This window comes from Danio aesculapii, chromosome 18, assembly GCF_903798145.1.
Source record: "Danio aesculapii chromosome 18, fDanAes4.1, whole genome shotgun sequence".
NCBI classification, from domain to species: domain Eukaryota; kingdom Metazoa; phylum Chordata; class Actinopteri; order Cypriniformes; family Danionidae; genus Danio; species Danio aesculapii.
In genome coordinates this window covers 44612004-44626942 of record NC_079452.1, presented here as the reverse complement: position 1 = coordinate 44626942, position 14939 = coordinate 44612004, and the positions used below count along the sequence as shown (strand labels likewise).

Here is a 14939-nt window from a genome sequence, read left to right as displayed (position 1 = left end):
ATTAGGGATGTCTGATCTCATCACAGGAACACAGCCTACCTGTCGAAATCCATCGCTCATCCTGTCCCTGAAAACTGGCACAGACACGCTCCCTAATAGAAAACATTAATGATGTTGGACCACATCAAGACACAATGGAGAGACGATCCAGGTTTAATATGGACTCCATGGCACCAGCACCTCTGAGCAAGATGGATTCACACCGCATTGTATATGACGGGTGTGCGGTCCATGCAGGAGTGTTATAAATAATGATTAGTGTTAATACAGTAGCAACATTTCAAATGTCAATACCAGTGAATTTTCTAAAATATTTCATGTCGGTTTTCCATTTACTTCAAATAGTTTCATGCTAAACATACTCCTCTAAACGCAAACCTCATTTGTGTCTAATACCCCAGTTTGTCACAAAGGCATGAATGAAATGTTTATGAGTTAAAGTGAAACTGCTGAACTGTAGTTAAAGTCAGGCATCCTGCTGATTTGTTTCAGAAGGGTACTTTTTTGTCAGACGGCTCACCGGTCAGGTATACATCCACGCTAAACAAAGGTGAAAGTCATCCTAGCTTGGGTAGAATAGACCCAGCTCACAACTCAACTTTGAGAATAGATTAACGGCGATATTTTTTTTCGCGCAATAAGAGTCTTGCGTTAATGGTCCACCACTAAATAAAATAAACAAATAAAATAAATGATAAACTAAAATAAAAACAAAAATGAAAGCAAAAAAAACTACATAAAATAAGAATAAAAGCTCAATCAAACTAAATGGGGAGACTCATCAAATGGTAATAATAAACATTTACAATGCGGTGTAAAACTTTCAAAAATCACGATTGCAATATATATCCGTGCCTAATATCTGATGTTCAGAAAGTGATGAAATTTTTATAAATTGATCAAATTTTGGTATTTGTGATGCAGCAAGTCCAGAGACTGTTGTGTACACTATGATTTTATATAAAATTCACTTTAATGTGTGATATGACTAAAAATGGCCATAAATGAACATTTTCCCAATTCAAATGAGTAACAGGCTTGGACCTGGAAACAGCATTCCATGTCACGACTTGACAAGCAGATGCGGAACCTTCCAGTATCTCTGCTCCCAATGCTTTCCTGTCTTCCTCCGCTATGCTATCTCAACAAAAGGTGAAAAAAATAATGAAACGTAGAAATCTAGCTTCAGGATTTTACTTTATCTTTTTTGGTCATTATAAGTGCATATGTATCAGTCATCCAGCAAACTGTCATCACCCATTAAATATTGAAACGCCTATGCTGGATGACCACTAGCATTAACTCCACATATATAGTACGTTCACATCCGCATTGTGAATGTTCCGGTTTGGAGTTGGGACAAGGGCCCCTGATGGCCCAGCGCTTGAGCAGGTGCAGTGCGTGCACGTGGTCTCTCGGGGGAGCGCAGGCCCTAACGCTGTAAACACGGGACCTATTTAAAGCAAGCAGACCTCTCTCTCTGGCTCCGCCGGCCTCCGCTCACTGTGTTTCCACAATACTTCACGGCCCCTCGGGACCCCCGCTTGCCAGCCACTCTGTACCAGTCTCCCCTCCTCCAGAGACCCGGCACCCAACGCTTGTGCACCCAGACACGGAGAAGAAAGAGCGAGAGATGATGAAAGAGCTCGTCATGGAAGAATGGGAATTAAAGCGCACTGAACACACAAACAGCCTTACAGCTGCTCACCAATGCCATCACCTGTTCCAGGCCACGGCGAAAACGTGCGAGCGTTGCGTACAAACGTCGACGCACAAATATACACACGCGCGGCGACATGCTAATGCATATACACACACAGACGCACACCTCCTCTTCACACATTAAAACTGTTTTCCTGTCGCTGCCTTGGGGAAATTAAAAATATATTATGGACCTCCAGAGGTTCGTGCAAGGAGATGAAGAAAAATAGAGAGGGACACAAATGAGAGAGCGAGACAGACAGCGAGACACCAATGAGAGAGAGAGAGGAAGACACAAAAGCACTTGAGGGATAGAGAGATGGATCTCTTGGTTGTGTCCTCTTTTCTAAACTGCCCACTGCATCATGGAGAAAGAGGGCCATTTTGGGGCTGCGATGTAGCCGACGGTCATCATCGCTCCTGTCCTCTTCTCACCCTCCCTCTCATCCCTCGTTCCCAGTCACCAAACGCACAGAATGCATGGCTGAATCCAGCTCAGGTTAGATTCCGGAGGGGACGGAGCATGTGCAGGGGCCAGGAGACTGACTGATATTTCACTCGCTGTGTGTGCACACACACACACACAAACAAAATCATCTAACAGATCTCGCCAATCCTCCGGTTCTGCAGAGTTGCCTCGATAGGGCCAAACAAAAAGGATGGGCAGTTTTAGGCCAGATGGAAGTACCGCTTCCCCAACAGGGTCAATGTTGCATAGTGATTTAAATATGTCACCGAGGTAACGTTACCCAGCTGGTTTGAGCAAATCTGTGAGAATTAAATGGAATCTTCTTGAAAGCATCAGACAAGACAAATAAGTAAAAGTTTTCCACATCGTACCACTGTTTTACAGAAATAGGAATGAGGAAATCAATTCTGTCATGAAGTTACATTACTGCAGCAAAAAAAAAAAGATCTAATCACAAAGCTCATTTTCTCAAGAAATAACTAAATAATTTTAAAATAAATGTAAATAAACTGACACAAATCTTATTAAATTTGAAAATAAATGATTCCTGCTTGAAATATACATTTCTATTCTATTTTTTCGGAGTTCTTGTTTACACCTGCTATTGGGATCACAATTATCGGTTTGCCTCTGCGGAGTCTTGCAGAGTTACATGAACAGCAAATAATAAGGAAAACCCAAAGTGTGATAGGGGATGATTTCCATCTTCTGAAGCCTTTTTTTGTATTGTTGCCCTCTGGAAGAAGGTTTAGAAGCATTAAATGCTCTTCTAATAGATATAAATTCACCTTTGGTCCTAAGGCAATAAGGCTTTATAACCTTACATTTTAGCAGGTTTTGAAGTTTTAACGTATGGGTCTTTTCTTAATGCTGTTTGATTTTTAAAGAAATGTTTATGAAGTTATTATGAAGGATTGTGTTTTTTCATATTGTTTGTAAGTGATCTGTCTCTTTATGTGTTTGTTGTATCATGATACTACTGCCCTAATTTAATTGCCCCTGGTGGGATTAATGAAGTTATTAAACAACTGGGAGAAACATTTCTGCTAACATTTGGGGGTTTTCTTCATTTCATTAGCCCACTTTCATTCACTTTCTGATTAAAGTTTATTCACTTTACTTGTTTCAAGAGGATTTGTGGTCAGGTGTATCTCTCTTTAGTTTGTATTATAACCTGGACTGCTAAGAGTGCTTTTAAAATGTTTTCACCTTCAATCCAAACTTCTGATTATAGACTGCAAAGTTTAAGTCCCATCTGGTAAATGAGCTTTAACAACACACACATCCCATAAAGTTTAAGAGTTAGGTCAACATGCTAAAAGTAGATAGTCTTTTGTGGCCGTTGGCACACATTCAACAATATGATAAGAAAGTATCTCCAAAAGTGTTTAAAAGATAACTAGCTCTAAGCATTTTAAGCAATTTTATATACCAATGTTTTCTTCTGATATCAGGGCCTTATTTGTATCACTGTTTAAAATCGGTGTGCTGCTTAATATAAATATTAATATAAATATTATTTCAGGATTCTTTGCAGTGTAAAAGTCATTTGATGTCATGCAGCCTTGCTAAATAAAAGGAAAATGGAACAAAAAAACTTTTAAAAAGCAACAAAGCCTATATGCTTTTGATTTGTTCATGACTTTCCTAACACTGATTAGAAATTTTGACAATCCAGCAAAAGGTTATTTTACAAATATAACATATAATATAAGTAACACCGTGTCACAAAAAAAAGTTTCAAATGTATTAATTTTTTTGTTCCGAATACATGAGAAATTAGTTTCTAAAAATGACTAGAAATATATATTTTTGTAGTGAGGCCAGTGAAAATATTGGCAAGCAAAACTCGGCCCTTCTGGCCCAACCAAGTCTTCAGCAACAGCCCTGACTGCAGCACATACCTTTCTTCCTCCCTCTTTCATTCTGGCCTCGACAAAAGTTTAACGTGTGCCGAGTTTGACAGCGCAGGCTATTAAGAGGGTCATAAATAGGCCTGGTTCAGTGCCCCGCTGCGAAATAAAACCAGAACACAACAGCTCCCTTTTCTGCCGGAGGAATACACAGGTGACCAAAAAGCTCACATTACGAGTGAGGTCACAATGACTCGCCCAGTGTGGGTGAGACTGAGGGAGAGCAAACGGAGCCATCCAATTGGCTGCAGCAAGAGGTCCTGCTGGCCCACCAATAGCTGAGGGAGGAAATGAATAAAATAATTCAATTCAAGACCATTACAGCCCCTATCGGCCAGCGCACGGGGATATGAGCAGCCTTTTTCCACAATGAATCATAGTCGGGGACACGCACACAGAGTGGGTGCTTGTGTGTGCGAGTGTGAATGTGTGTGTGTGTGAGTAATAATGTACTTGATCCCTGCAAATGTGCGTCAGACGATGTCCTATATGTTGACAAAGCAAAGTCTCTAGAGCTATTGTTTCAGTGTGTGTGTGTGTGTGTGTGTGCGCGAACGCATCCAAAAGCACCACTCCGGCTCTTTGACAGGAAGCAGGAAAAACAATGCTCAACTTCACAGCTCTGATGGCACTTATAAAAAACAATTCCCCCCTCCCTGCCCTGTCTTTCGAAAAATGACAGGCGTCTGCATCTGTCTCTATAAACTCTCTCTCTCTCGTCTTCCTTTCCTCCGACCGACTGACCCCCCCCTTGCTCCACACCACCATCTCTCCGAGTCTCCAGTGTCAGACCTGGCTCATTTTCTCTCTTTTCTCCTTTCCTTCTCTTCTTCCCCTCTGGGCCAGGGAGGGACGGCTTGTTTTTCTATCTCAGGGAGCACGGGGTGGAGAGAGAAAGAGACAGAGGGAGAGGGAAACGGGGGGTGTACCTCCGGCCCGCTCCCCCAGCGGGACAGACCGAAGGGGCCTCAATCAGGTCCTCTGGGGCCCGCGGGTGGGGGGGCGGTGCTCTAACTCTTTCCTTTAACCTCTCCACCCCTTTACTCCAACCCCCCCTCTGCACTCGCTCCAAACTCAGCACACATTTTCCACCGAAGAGAAAGCGGGGGGAGAAAAAAAACGAAGTGAATTTAATACCAGGAAAAGCCTGCCAGTGTCCTTGTCGACATCATCTCCTAGGGAATAAAGGGAAGGAAGGTTTTTTATCTTTTTAAATAAGAGATGGCGAGCGGCCCCCTGAGCCCCAGCACAGCAGCACAAACAAACACAGGAGAGAGTATGGATGGGGGGAAGGGATAGAAGACAGAAAAAAAGAGACAAAGAGGAAAGAGAAAGGAAGAAAGAGGAGGTGATGCGGAATGCGACCGAGTCCACCCAGAACGAAGGTGGAAAAAAAAAAGGCTGATTAGTGCGAGCAAATGGGGTTACGGCACGAGAAATGAAGGAGAGAGGGATGGAGGGGAGGGAGGAGTCAAAGAGGAGAGGCAGAGAGGAAGAGCGGAGGGTTTAGCGAGAGCCCTGGGACTCCCCTTCCTGCTGTATCTCACACACGCAGCACTTTGCAGCCACCTAGGACCTCAGTCAGCACCCCTGCAGCACTCCCTCAGGGCCGGTTAGGAGGGGCCCACGTCATCCCCTCGGGCCCCCAGGGCTTCTCTCTCTTACTCCCTTTTCTCTGCTGAGCTCACCAGGATGCAACACACTTAGAATTGCACAAACGCAACTAACACACTCTCCACATCTGACTGAGTAGTGGTTTTAATACCCTAATGACCAATAAGATTCCAATAAAGGCTACATATTATTTTACTCAGGCTCTTTTGGGCATGTTTATTGATAGGGATGACAGGAAATGATGGGGAGAAGGGGGAACGGGTCCGGGAAATGGCTTCAAATGCCTGTCGACGCCATTAGCACACATCCTTGATGCTTGGCTACTGATACCACACAAAACAAAGAGCAAAAATTCAACTTGACCTGTTGCATCTATATTGTGCGGTCACATAAACTATTCATCACAAGAAATATTCAGTCCTTTTAATAGTGATGCACACAACCTGGTGTTTGTGCAAGGGTAAAGTTGTCCACAGTTATTTGAGCTCATGCAGAAGTTGCTAATGGACCTCAATGATTCATCTGTGTGATGAAGTATTAAAGTTTTTCATCAAAATGTCTTTAACAGATCATCCTGTCAAATACATTTTTGTGTAAAAAACAGACTCTAACAAAAACTCTGCCCTTTCCTATGATTGACTAAAAGCTTGAATTCAGATCTTCCTCCATCGAATCACAACAACTGATGGATAAAATCAAATCCTTTTGACTTGATCACAAGTAAATTTCAAAACAAAAGAAAAGGTGGCAACTTTTAAAAAAATCTAATCAGATACTTTTTCAAAATATTCTTTCATTAGAATATCAAACATCTGCTTTCGTAATACTTAAAGGTGCAGTATGTATGTTTGGCACCCAGCGGTAGAATTAGGTTGCCAGATTGAAGACATCAACAGAAGTGTGTCTAACTATCGAGCCTAAAGGCTAATTTAAGGCTGATTTTACCCGTGCTCTAAATAAAAGCAACGGCACACGATAGAAGGAATATTTTCCAATCCTAACCAACACCTCAAATTGATATATTAGAAACAGCTTCTATTTCTTGCAGCTAAACAACGGAAAACTGATGATCACCTCAGGAACACCTCATGTGCTTCATTCAGTGTTAACAATGCTAACAATGTGAGTTTAAATGCCATTTATTGCCATACTATTGAAAGCAGTAGCAGATAGTTCACCTCAGATCTTGAAAATAAAATAAACCATTTGAAATTGAACTTTAGAACTGCGACTCAGTGCAAACCAACACATTCCAGTGATTCAGCATGCACATTTAATAATGTTAAAGAGGTTTAATATGTATTAGATTATAAACTTTACCATTTCTTTGGAGTGCAGTAAGTGCACTATTCTGTGCTTCTGAATGGCTGTATTTAAATTTCTGCAGTGTTTCGTCTGGTGCAAACAGCTTATTACTGAAAATCTTGTCACGTAGTGTGTTGTTGGGACACAGGGTTACAATGTAACCTGCTCACCTAATATTTACATTCGTAATATTTATATTAATTGCTAATTAATAACCTCAAGTAAAATTCTGAATCTGCGTCTCATTTCAGAGTCAGCTACTGTTTACCGGAGGACCATTTTGGTTGCGGACTCATGCTTTGAGAGCCTTTCTGACTGAATGAATGAAATAAGTGGTTTTTCACCAAGCCAACCCGGGGTGCTGAAATATAATTGGCTAAACTGGCAGTGGGCAGGTTAAAAGAACCCAAACAAAGACAGCTGTTCCGACACATAACGCACATTTTCAAAGCAGAATAACTGACTTTAGCATTGTTTTTCAGATAAACAAGTTCACTTAGCATGTTTCTTAAATATCTGCTAACACATTATAGTATTTTTATGCTTTAGAAGAGTGAAAAACATTTAAGAATAACCCATTTTCCTTTAAGATTGTCATCACTAAACCATTTTTTATTTATTTTTAAAACCATGCCTTCCTTGCACTGTCATACAGACACCACCTTTAATGATACAATCGAATATCAACTGGTGGAATGTCCTGCTTTCCTCCTGTTTGAATATCATTCAGAAACACAGTTCCTACCTAAAGAAGAAATGACAAATTCATTCTTAATCTAAAAATGCAGACGTGATTGTTATTTGCTAACAACGTCAACCAATATGTCCTGTAAAGTTTTCACTCTCCAATCCAAATATATCTAAATACGTGTGCTTATTTGAAAAAGGGCTTCTGAGGTAACGGTTGAAAAATGTAATATTCAGAGAGATGCACAGTCTAAATCAGCCCGCTTGGATTTTGCAGGACAGAAATGTTCCTCTCCAGAGGGGAGGTGTAATCAAACTTGTCAAGTTGTGCGATATTACATTCTGAGTGCAGCAATGTGCCTGTACGTTCAGACAGGAAGCGCCGCTAAGCTTCCAGTCCGGCATGCACCTGGACGCCATCCTCTTGTGCCTTATGAAAAACTCTCCCTCCTTCCCTCCCTTCCTCCCTCCCTCTGTGTGCAGGGCTGCAGGCCATGTGGAATTGATATTAGAGATTGTGGTGCAGCGGGTCGTCCCCGATGGAGCAGGGGGTTGGATGTATCGTGCAGGACGCCACGCTAGCGAAATCATACCTGTCTGAACAGAAGAGTCCCAACCACTGGCGCACTCTGTAGATTCGGCCTCTTCCACCGCTACCGAAAAAGAGAGAGAGAGCGTATTAGAGCGCTTGTGTAGCCAAACCACACACAACATTTACGGCATTCTTCTCAGAAGTGCGCCACATAATCCACGTTCCATCATGAGTCTGTGATGCGCTCAATCTGAAAGTTGGATGCACATCAAAGGACTTTATTGTGTGTATGTGCTCTTTGTTTGCCTGTGTGCTAATTTTGGAGGTGCAAAAACAGGTAACGGGAGGCAATGAGATGAGAGGAGGAATGTGTGATGAAGGTTTTCCTGGGCATAGTCAAGGAAGGAAGCCCCACTGGCACACAAACAGGAAGCAGCAGTGTTCAGGACACAATAAGAATCTGGACCACCCCCCATAGCCTCACCACCATAAACACACACATACACACACACACACAAGCACACATATTACCGGTCTCTACAAAACTCCCTATAGCCTTGAAGCACTTTGGCACACAGTCTAGAATGGGAACTCACAGATGCAGTAAGTTTTCAACAACAAACACCGTCTTTAGTTTGTGTAACCTCTCCACATTAGATGATCAGTGCCATCAGTGCATGAAGAAAAATGGAGACTCATTTATAACGGCACTTTTTCAGCATGAATGAGTCTAAAAGTCTTCACACTCAGCGAACAATGTCCATGAAGATAAGCAAAAAAAAGCAGGAAAGATAAACATCAATGATGAGGTTCAAAAGAGGCCAATACACTAATTAAGTTATCCACAACTAACCACATGAAGATTTTAAGTGTTAATTAAGCCAAAAATTAAACTTCTGTCATTATTCACTCGCCCTAATGTTGTTTTCAATGCTTTAAAACACAAACGATCTGTTTAAGCGAATATAAATCAAATTAAATAATTTTGGATTGTTCCTTAGATAAAACTAATGGACGGCATCAGTATTGTGGTGTATTTATTTGTAATTTTCACACAATTTTCCCATACATGCCATACACATAGCTGATCTGAGCATTTATGCTTCTGCATTCTGTCCGTGTTGCTGTAACAGTAGCTCAAAATCACACTGATTCAAGAAAGAAAGAGATGGAAACTGGTGAACGTCCAACAACTTTAATCAAACTAAACACAAAACAAAAAAATGATCATACGTAGCGCCTTCACAGATTCAACGCTTCTTAAATAAGCCCTGCCCACTCTCGTCACCAAAACCAAGCTGCCCAATCAAAGCTCTTTTGTTTTGCGTTGCCGTGAAATGTAGTTATATTTTTAAAGAGGTGTGTATAAGAGTCTGCGCTTTTCCACAAAGGCTAGTTTTCTCAAATATATGGCGTGCACTCAGCACAAATGTATGAATTAGCCTTAACTGGCATTCACTGTCATTAAAGGCACAGTTTACACAAAAATAAAAGTTTGCTGTTAATTTACTCACCTACAGGACATCCTTTTTGTCTTATTTGCCTCATAAAAAATGTAATGTCCTACTGAATTAGGGATGCAACAATGAACCGGTTTCACTAGTAACCGCGCTTTAATTTGTCAAGGTTAATTAATCGTAAAGGCTTCTCAACACCACGTTTCTGCATGGAACAAAACTGCTGCAACTAAACAAAGTAGCGCTAAGTTCCGAGCTTATACACACTGGATTAAAGGCTGATTTTAACTATGGCTGAGGCTATTAACTAAGAGCCATTCACATATCCTATCTTTTGTACGCGCACATATTGGCAACATTGTGCACTCGCAAGCACCTAGTTGACACGCTTTCCTGGCGCACCTAGTCGAAAGAATGGTGTGAGCGCACCGAGTCACGTGACAAGAACTGACAGTTCAGCTTCATACTTTGTATGGAATATACACATTTCTACTCCAAAGACAAAAAAAATGCAAAAGAAAAAATACCAAACAATTTTGTAATATAGTTGACCATAAGTGCCTTTCAGGCAGAGCTTCAGCAGCCTTTGACTACATTTGTTCTCTTTAAAAAGGAAATACTCAGCTAATATGTAGCTTAGATTTACATTAGACAAATACTATTATTAATTTATTCATTCGTTGTTCTGTCATTTATTTTCAGTGTAAAATTATTACATATATTTAAATACCAAAAACTTTTTTTCCAAAAATAAATGGACTATTGTTTGGTTTTTTAATTATTATTAATTGGTCACTAAGCAGCAATAAACTTTAAAACATAAGGAGTTTTCATGTGATTTTCTAAACTAGTAGTGTTTTAAATTTAATGAATGCATAATAATCATGATAACCGTGAAACCGTGATTATTCCTTAGACTTTAATCATCCTACCAAAATCTGTCAGCATGTGTATCTGCCAATTTTCTTCTTTATATTGACAAAAGAATGAAAGTCATACAACTTTAAACTAACATAAGAGTGAATAAACGATGACAGACTGTTCGTTTTTAAGCAGACTGTTCCTTTAAGCAGAGTTTGTATGAGAAAAGAAACAAAAGTGGGAACAAGCAAGACAGCGAGAGTCAGAGAAAGCACAAGAGAAAGACTGAATCTGCTCTGTGTAAAGGAAATTGTGGTTAGATATGCTCCCACTGGCATTGGGCATCACTGCAGTCTCACTAAACCCACTTCCTCCCAGGAAAAGACTCTCTGAGAAGGAGGGAAAAAAATGAGAGACAAAAGGAAAGAAAGACATACTGTAAAGAGAGAGACAGGCACAAACTGCACTGTCCCTGACAGCCATACTACATTCCTTCCACATTATCAGTTCCTTAATTACACACAGACTCGCTTTCTCTCAAATACACACACATACACGACTGCAGAAGAGCCTGTCTGGGCCACCGAACACCCCTCTCACTGAGGCCGATCGCAGCAGGGTGGTCAGTGCGAACTGGACTCCCTATTCCATATTCTTATCCCCAGCCAAGGCTAACAGGCCCCTATTTTCCTTCTCGGAGCTGCAGAATATCAGGACCACAGACACTACAGCCATGAAACTTCCAGAGTAAAGCCTGCCATCAAGGCCCGAGGAGCTGGGCCAGGTCAGAATGACTGGCCTGTTGCAGGACGCCAAGTGCTGGAGCCCAGAAACAAAGGAAGGTCTTTGCTAACTGGACACTGAGGTCTTCTCTTCCACTCCTGTTAAAGTCAAGGGATACGTCACACCTCTCTTTTCCTTCCTCTTGTTCTTTGTTTCAAATTCTCTTACATATTTACTTTCCATTACTCTCAAAAATCGCAACATTTTTGCTTCTGTTTATTCTTGTTAATAAAGTCTTATAAAAAGCCATTAGTATAATCGAACAAAAAAATCCAATAATAATACAATTACTAATAATAATAATAAATATAATATTATTAATAACAATAGTAATATATTATTATTATTATTATTATTATTATTATTATTATTATTATTATTATTGCTGCTGTTGTTGTATTTATTAAAAAAATATATTTTTTTAAACCAATTTCTTCTGAAAGCAATCACAGTGACATTTATTTATTTATTTGTTTATTTGTTTATTTATTTATTTACTTATTGATTTATTTATTTATTTACTTTTGACGTTGTTTTCCCAGTTAAACATTATTTTTAGGTTTGAACAAGCTTGCAACAAATCAAAACAATGTGAAGTTTATTTATAAACTAATTTCGAGAGGATCACGTGCTTAGGATTGCTTGCAGGTGGCCCCGCATTATTCAATTTATAATTCACCAATCAGACGATTCCTAAGTCACTATAAATACCCTGAGTTTCATATAACAGCCATCTTCGTTTTCAAGAATCGCCCCTTTCACCCCTACTCCTCCTTTTTTCCTAGATAGGTGGCACGGTGGCCTAGTGGTTAGCACTGTTGCCTCACAGTAAGAACGTCACTGATTCTAGTTCTTACCAAGCCAGCTAACGTTTCTGTGCGGAGTTTACACGTTTACCCTGTGTTCACGTGGGTTTCCCCAGGGTTCCTCCCACCGTCCAAACACATGCAACTTAAGTTAATTGACTAATCCAAATTGTCACCTTAGAAATGCACCTAGTGAGTAGTTATCTCTTAAGAGCAATCACTATCTGTTCATTAGCTATTACAGTAGAGGAGTTCTGAAGATCTACCTGAGCTCAAACTCCCCTCTCGCCCTGCAAACGGGAGGGAGCCCCGGGCTCAAGGATCTTATGAGCTCGGGGCTCTCTCCCAGGACAGCAAGCCAAACAAGCTTTATGATCAATCATCAGCTAAGTGTGAACTCTTGAAATAATATAAATACAATTGAAGTCAAAATGATTATCCCTCCTGCGAATTCTTTTTTAATAAAAAAATTTCCCATATTATGTATAAAAGAGCAAGCAACTTTTCACAGTATTTCCTATAATATTTTTTCTTCTGGAGAAAGTTTTATTTTGGCTAGAATAAAAGCAGTTTAAATTGTTTTTAAACCATTTTAAGGTCAACATTATTAGCCTTCTTAAGCAATGTTTTTCAGATAGTCTACAGAACAAACCATCATTATACAATGACTTGCCTACTTACCATAACTTGCCTAGTTAACCTAATTAACCTAGCTAAATCTTTGAATGTCACTTTAAGCTGAATACTTAGCATCTTGAACAATATCTAGTAAAATATTATTTACTGTCAACATAGCAACGATAAAATAAATCAGTAATTAGAAATGAGTTATTAAAACTATTATGTTTAGAAATGTGTTGAAAAAATCTTCTCTCCGTTAAACCGAAATTGGGAAAAAATATACAGGGGCACTAACAATTCTGACTTTAACAGTATATATTATAAAAAACTATCTGAATTTTGTACAGTTTGCTCAAATTATGTAGCATAATTATTAATTTAATATTGTTTAAATATAAAGTGTACTAGGTTTGCACAATATTTCGTTTGAGCATTAATATCGCAATGTGTGTGTCTGTAATAGTCACATTGCAGGATGTGCAATGTTAAGTTAGAATTATAGTAAAACACACCAAATTTGTGGAGACACTGCAGAATTAAACCACTATAAAGTTACATTTTATCAGTGACAGTGAGCACTTTAGTTTAGTTTGAGTTTAAAGTATTTTAGTTGTCCATAAAGAAGTCTAATAAAGATATATTTTATTGAATCATTTAAATGATGAAAACTTTGATTATTTAATTTCTGTTACTCTCTCCAAAAAACCATAAGGCATGGTTTATACAACTGTGATATTTGCTCCATTGTGTTTATTTATGACTGTAGTTTGTTTATCATATGTATATAATAAATTACATAAAACTATACTTATATTTCACTCCCCTACAAAATCATCTCAATCAATCTAAAATAATGACTTGGCAAATTTAAGTCATCTGGTAAAATTGTATTTATATCGCAATATATATCGCAGAGAGAAAAAATTGCAATGTCAAATTTTCCAATATCGTTTAGCCCTAAAATGTACTATTGAAATACACATGATTATGGATTACAACAAACAACAACAGCAGCAATAAATTCACATATGATCAAGATCACAGTCAGCATTTTAACTTCTGATATTTTACAGAACATAATTCAAGTAACTTATAACCAATACCATGCGCTATGCCAACTAAAAGAGACTGCAAGAAAGCCAGGAGTGTTTTTTATACGTGTACAGCAGCCCCGATCAGCCCAAATAATTCTAAACCTACAAATCTCTCACTCCACTCTGACCATTTTCTCCATTCCCTCTAAGTTTGTATTTATATGTGCTGTTCTTTTTCTGTCCGCAGAATAGTTTTCTCTCCCGGCCTGAGCCGCTTCGCCGCCGTGCTGTACTGTTTATCAGGGGAGACATCATGCTGCTTTTTCTAGTCAGATCTTGCTCTCTTGTTCTCCACTGTGCAGGGCTGGGCTTCTCTCCCCCTGGCTTTATGGTATGTTCCCGGTAGTCTGTAAGATCCACTATGAGTGCTGCTACTCATACAAAAAAAAAAAAAAAAAAAAAGATTCGCACACACACTTACAAACACACACACAGAAAGCAGAGTTTCTCTCCAGAAAGTCAGCCTACACTGCAGGTGTGAAGTACACTTAGACACCCACACTCACTGAACACTTCTACCTTCCTTAAGATGAGATAATTAGTGCTGCTTACAATTGCTCATGCTCTTGAGTGCCTAAACCTAAGTAATAAAACGATAGGTTCACAAGTATACATTACTTTCTTCTCAAAACAAACGAATGCATTGTGAACAATTTATTAGCGTGTTTTTGTCTAAAGCGAATGGGTTCAGTGTTGTTTTGGAGATCTTCATGAACAAACACTACTGAAATGTAAATATCTTGCTTCACTGAACAAAGGCAGTCATTATGATTTTAAGGTGAGAAAATGAAGAGGGCTTTTAGTTTTTAGTTTTGACCAGCAGAGTGCAAAGTTATTCCGTATACGTGTGAAACCAAAGATACTATACCTCAAATTGTGTGGCTTACTGAATAAGTGAACTGAAATGGGAAAAAATATGTGCATATATGTATATGTATATTGCCATTAATAACAATAATAATAATAATATTAACAATAATAATAATAACAATAATAATAAATATTAGAGTGATTTCTGAAGGATCATGTGACTGAAGGCTGGAGTAATGAAGCTGAAAGTTCATCATTATCTCAGGAATAAATGATCAAATTAAAT

General features: G+C 39.2%; 1 protein-coding gene across 2 annotated transcripts in view; it reads right to left on the bottom strand.

The window, feature by feature from the left end:
• znf423 (zinc finger protein 423) overlaps positions 1-14939 on the bottom strand; it is a 219713-nt gene that overhangs the window by 169153 nt on the left and 35621 nt on the right. Inside the window, exon 2 of one of the 2 annotated variants that reach the window (XM_056478474.1) lies at positions 8283-8342. The exons of the other annotated variant lie outside the window; for it this stretch is intronic. Within the exon in view, the coding sequence (XP_056334449.1) occupies positions 8283-8342 (60 nt within the window). The remainder of the gene's footprint in view (positions 1-8282; positions 8343-14939) is intronic. 2 annotated transcript variants of the gene reach the window in all.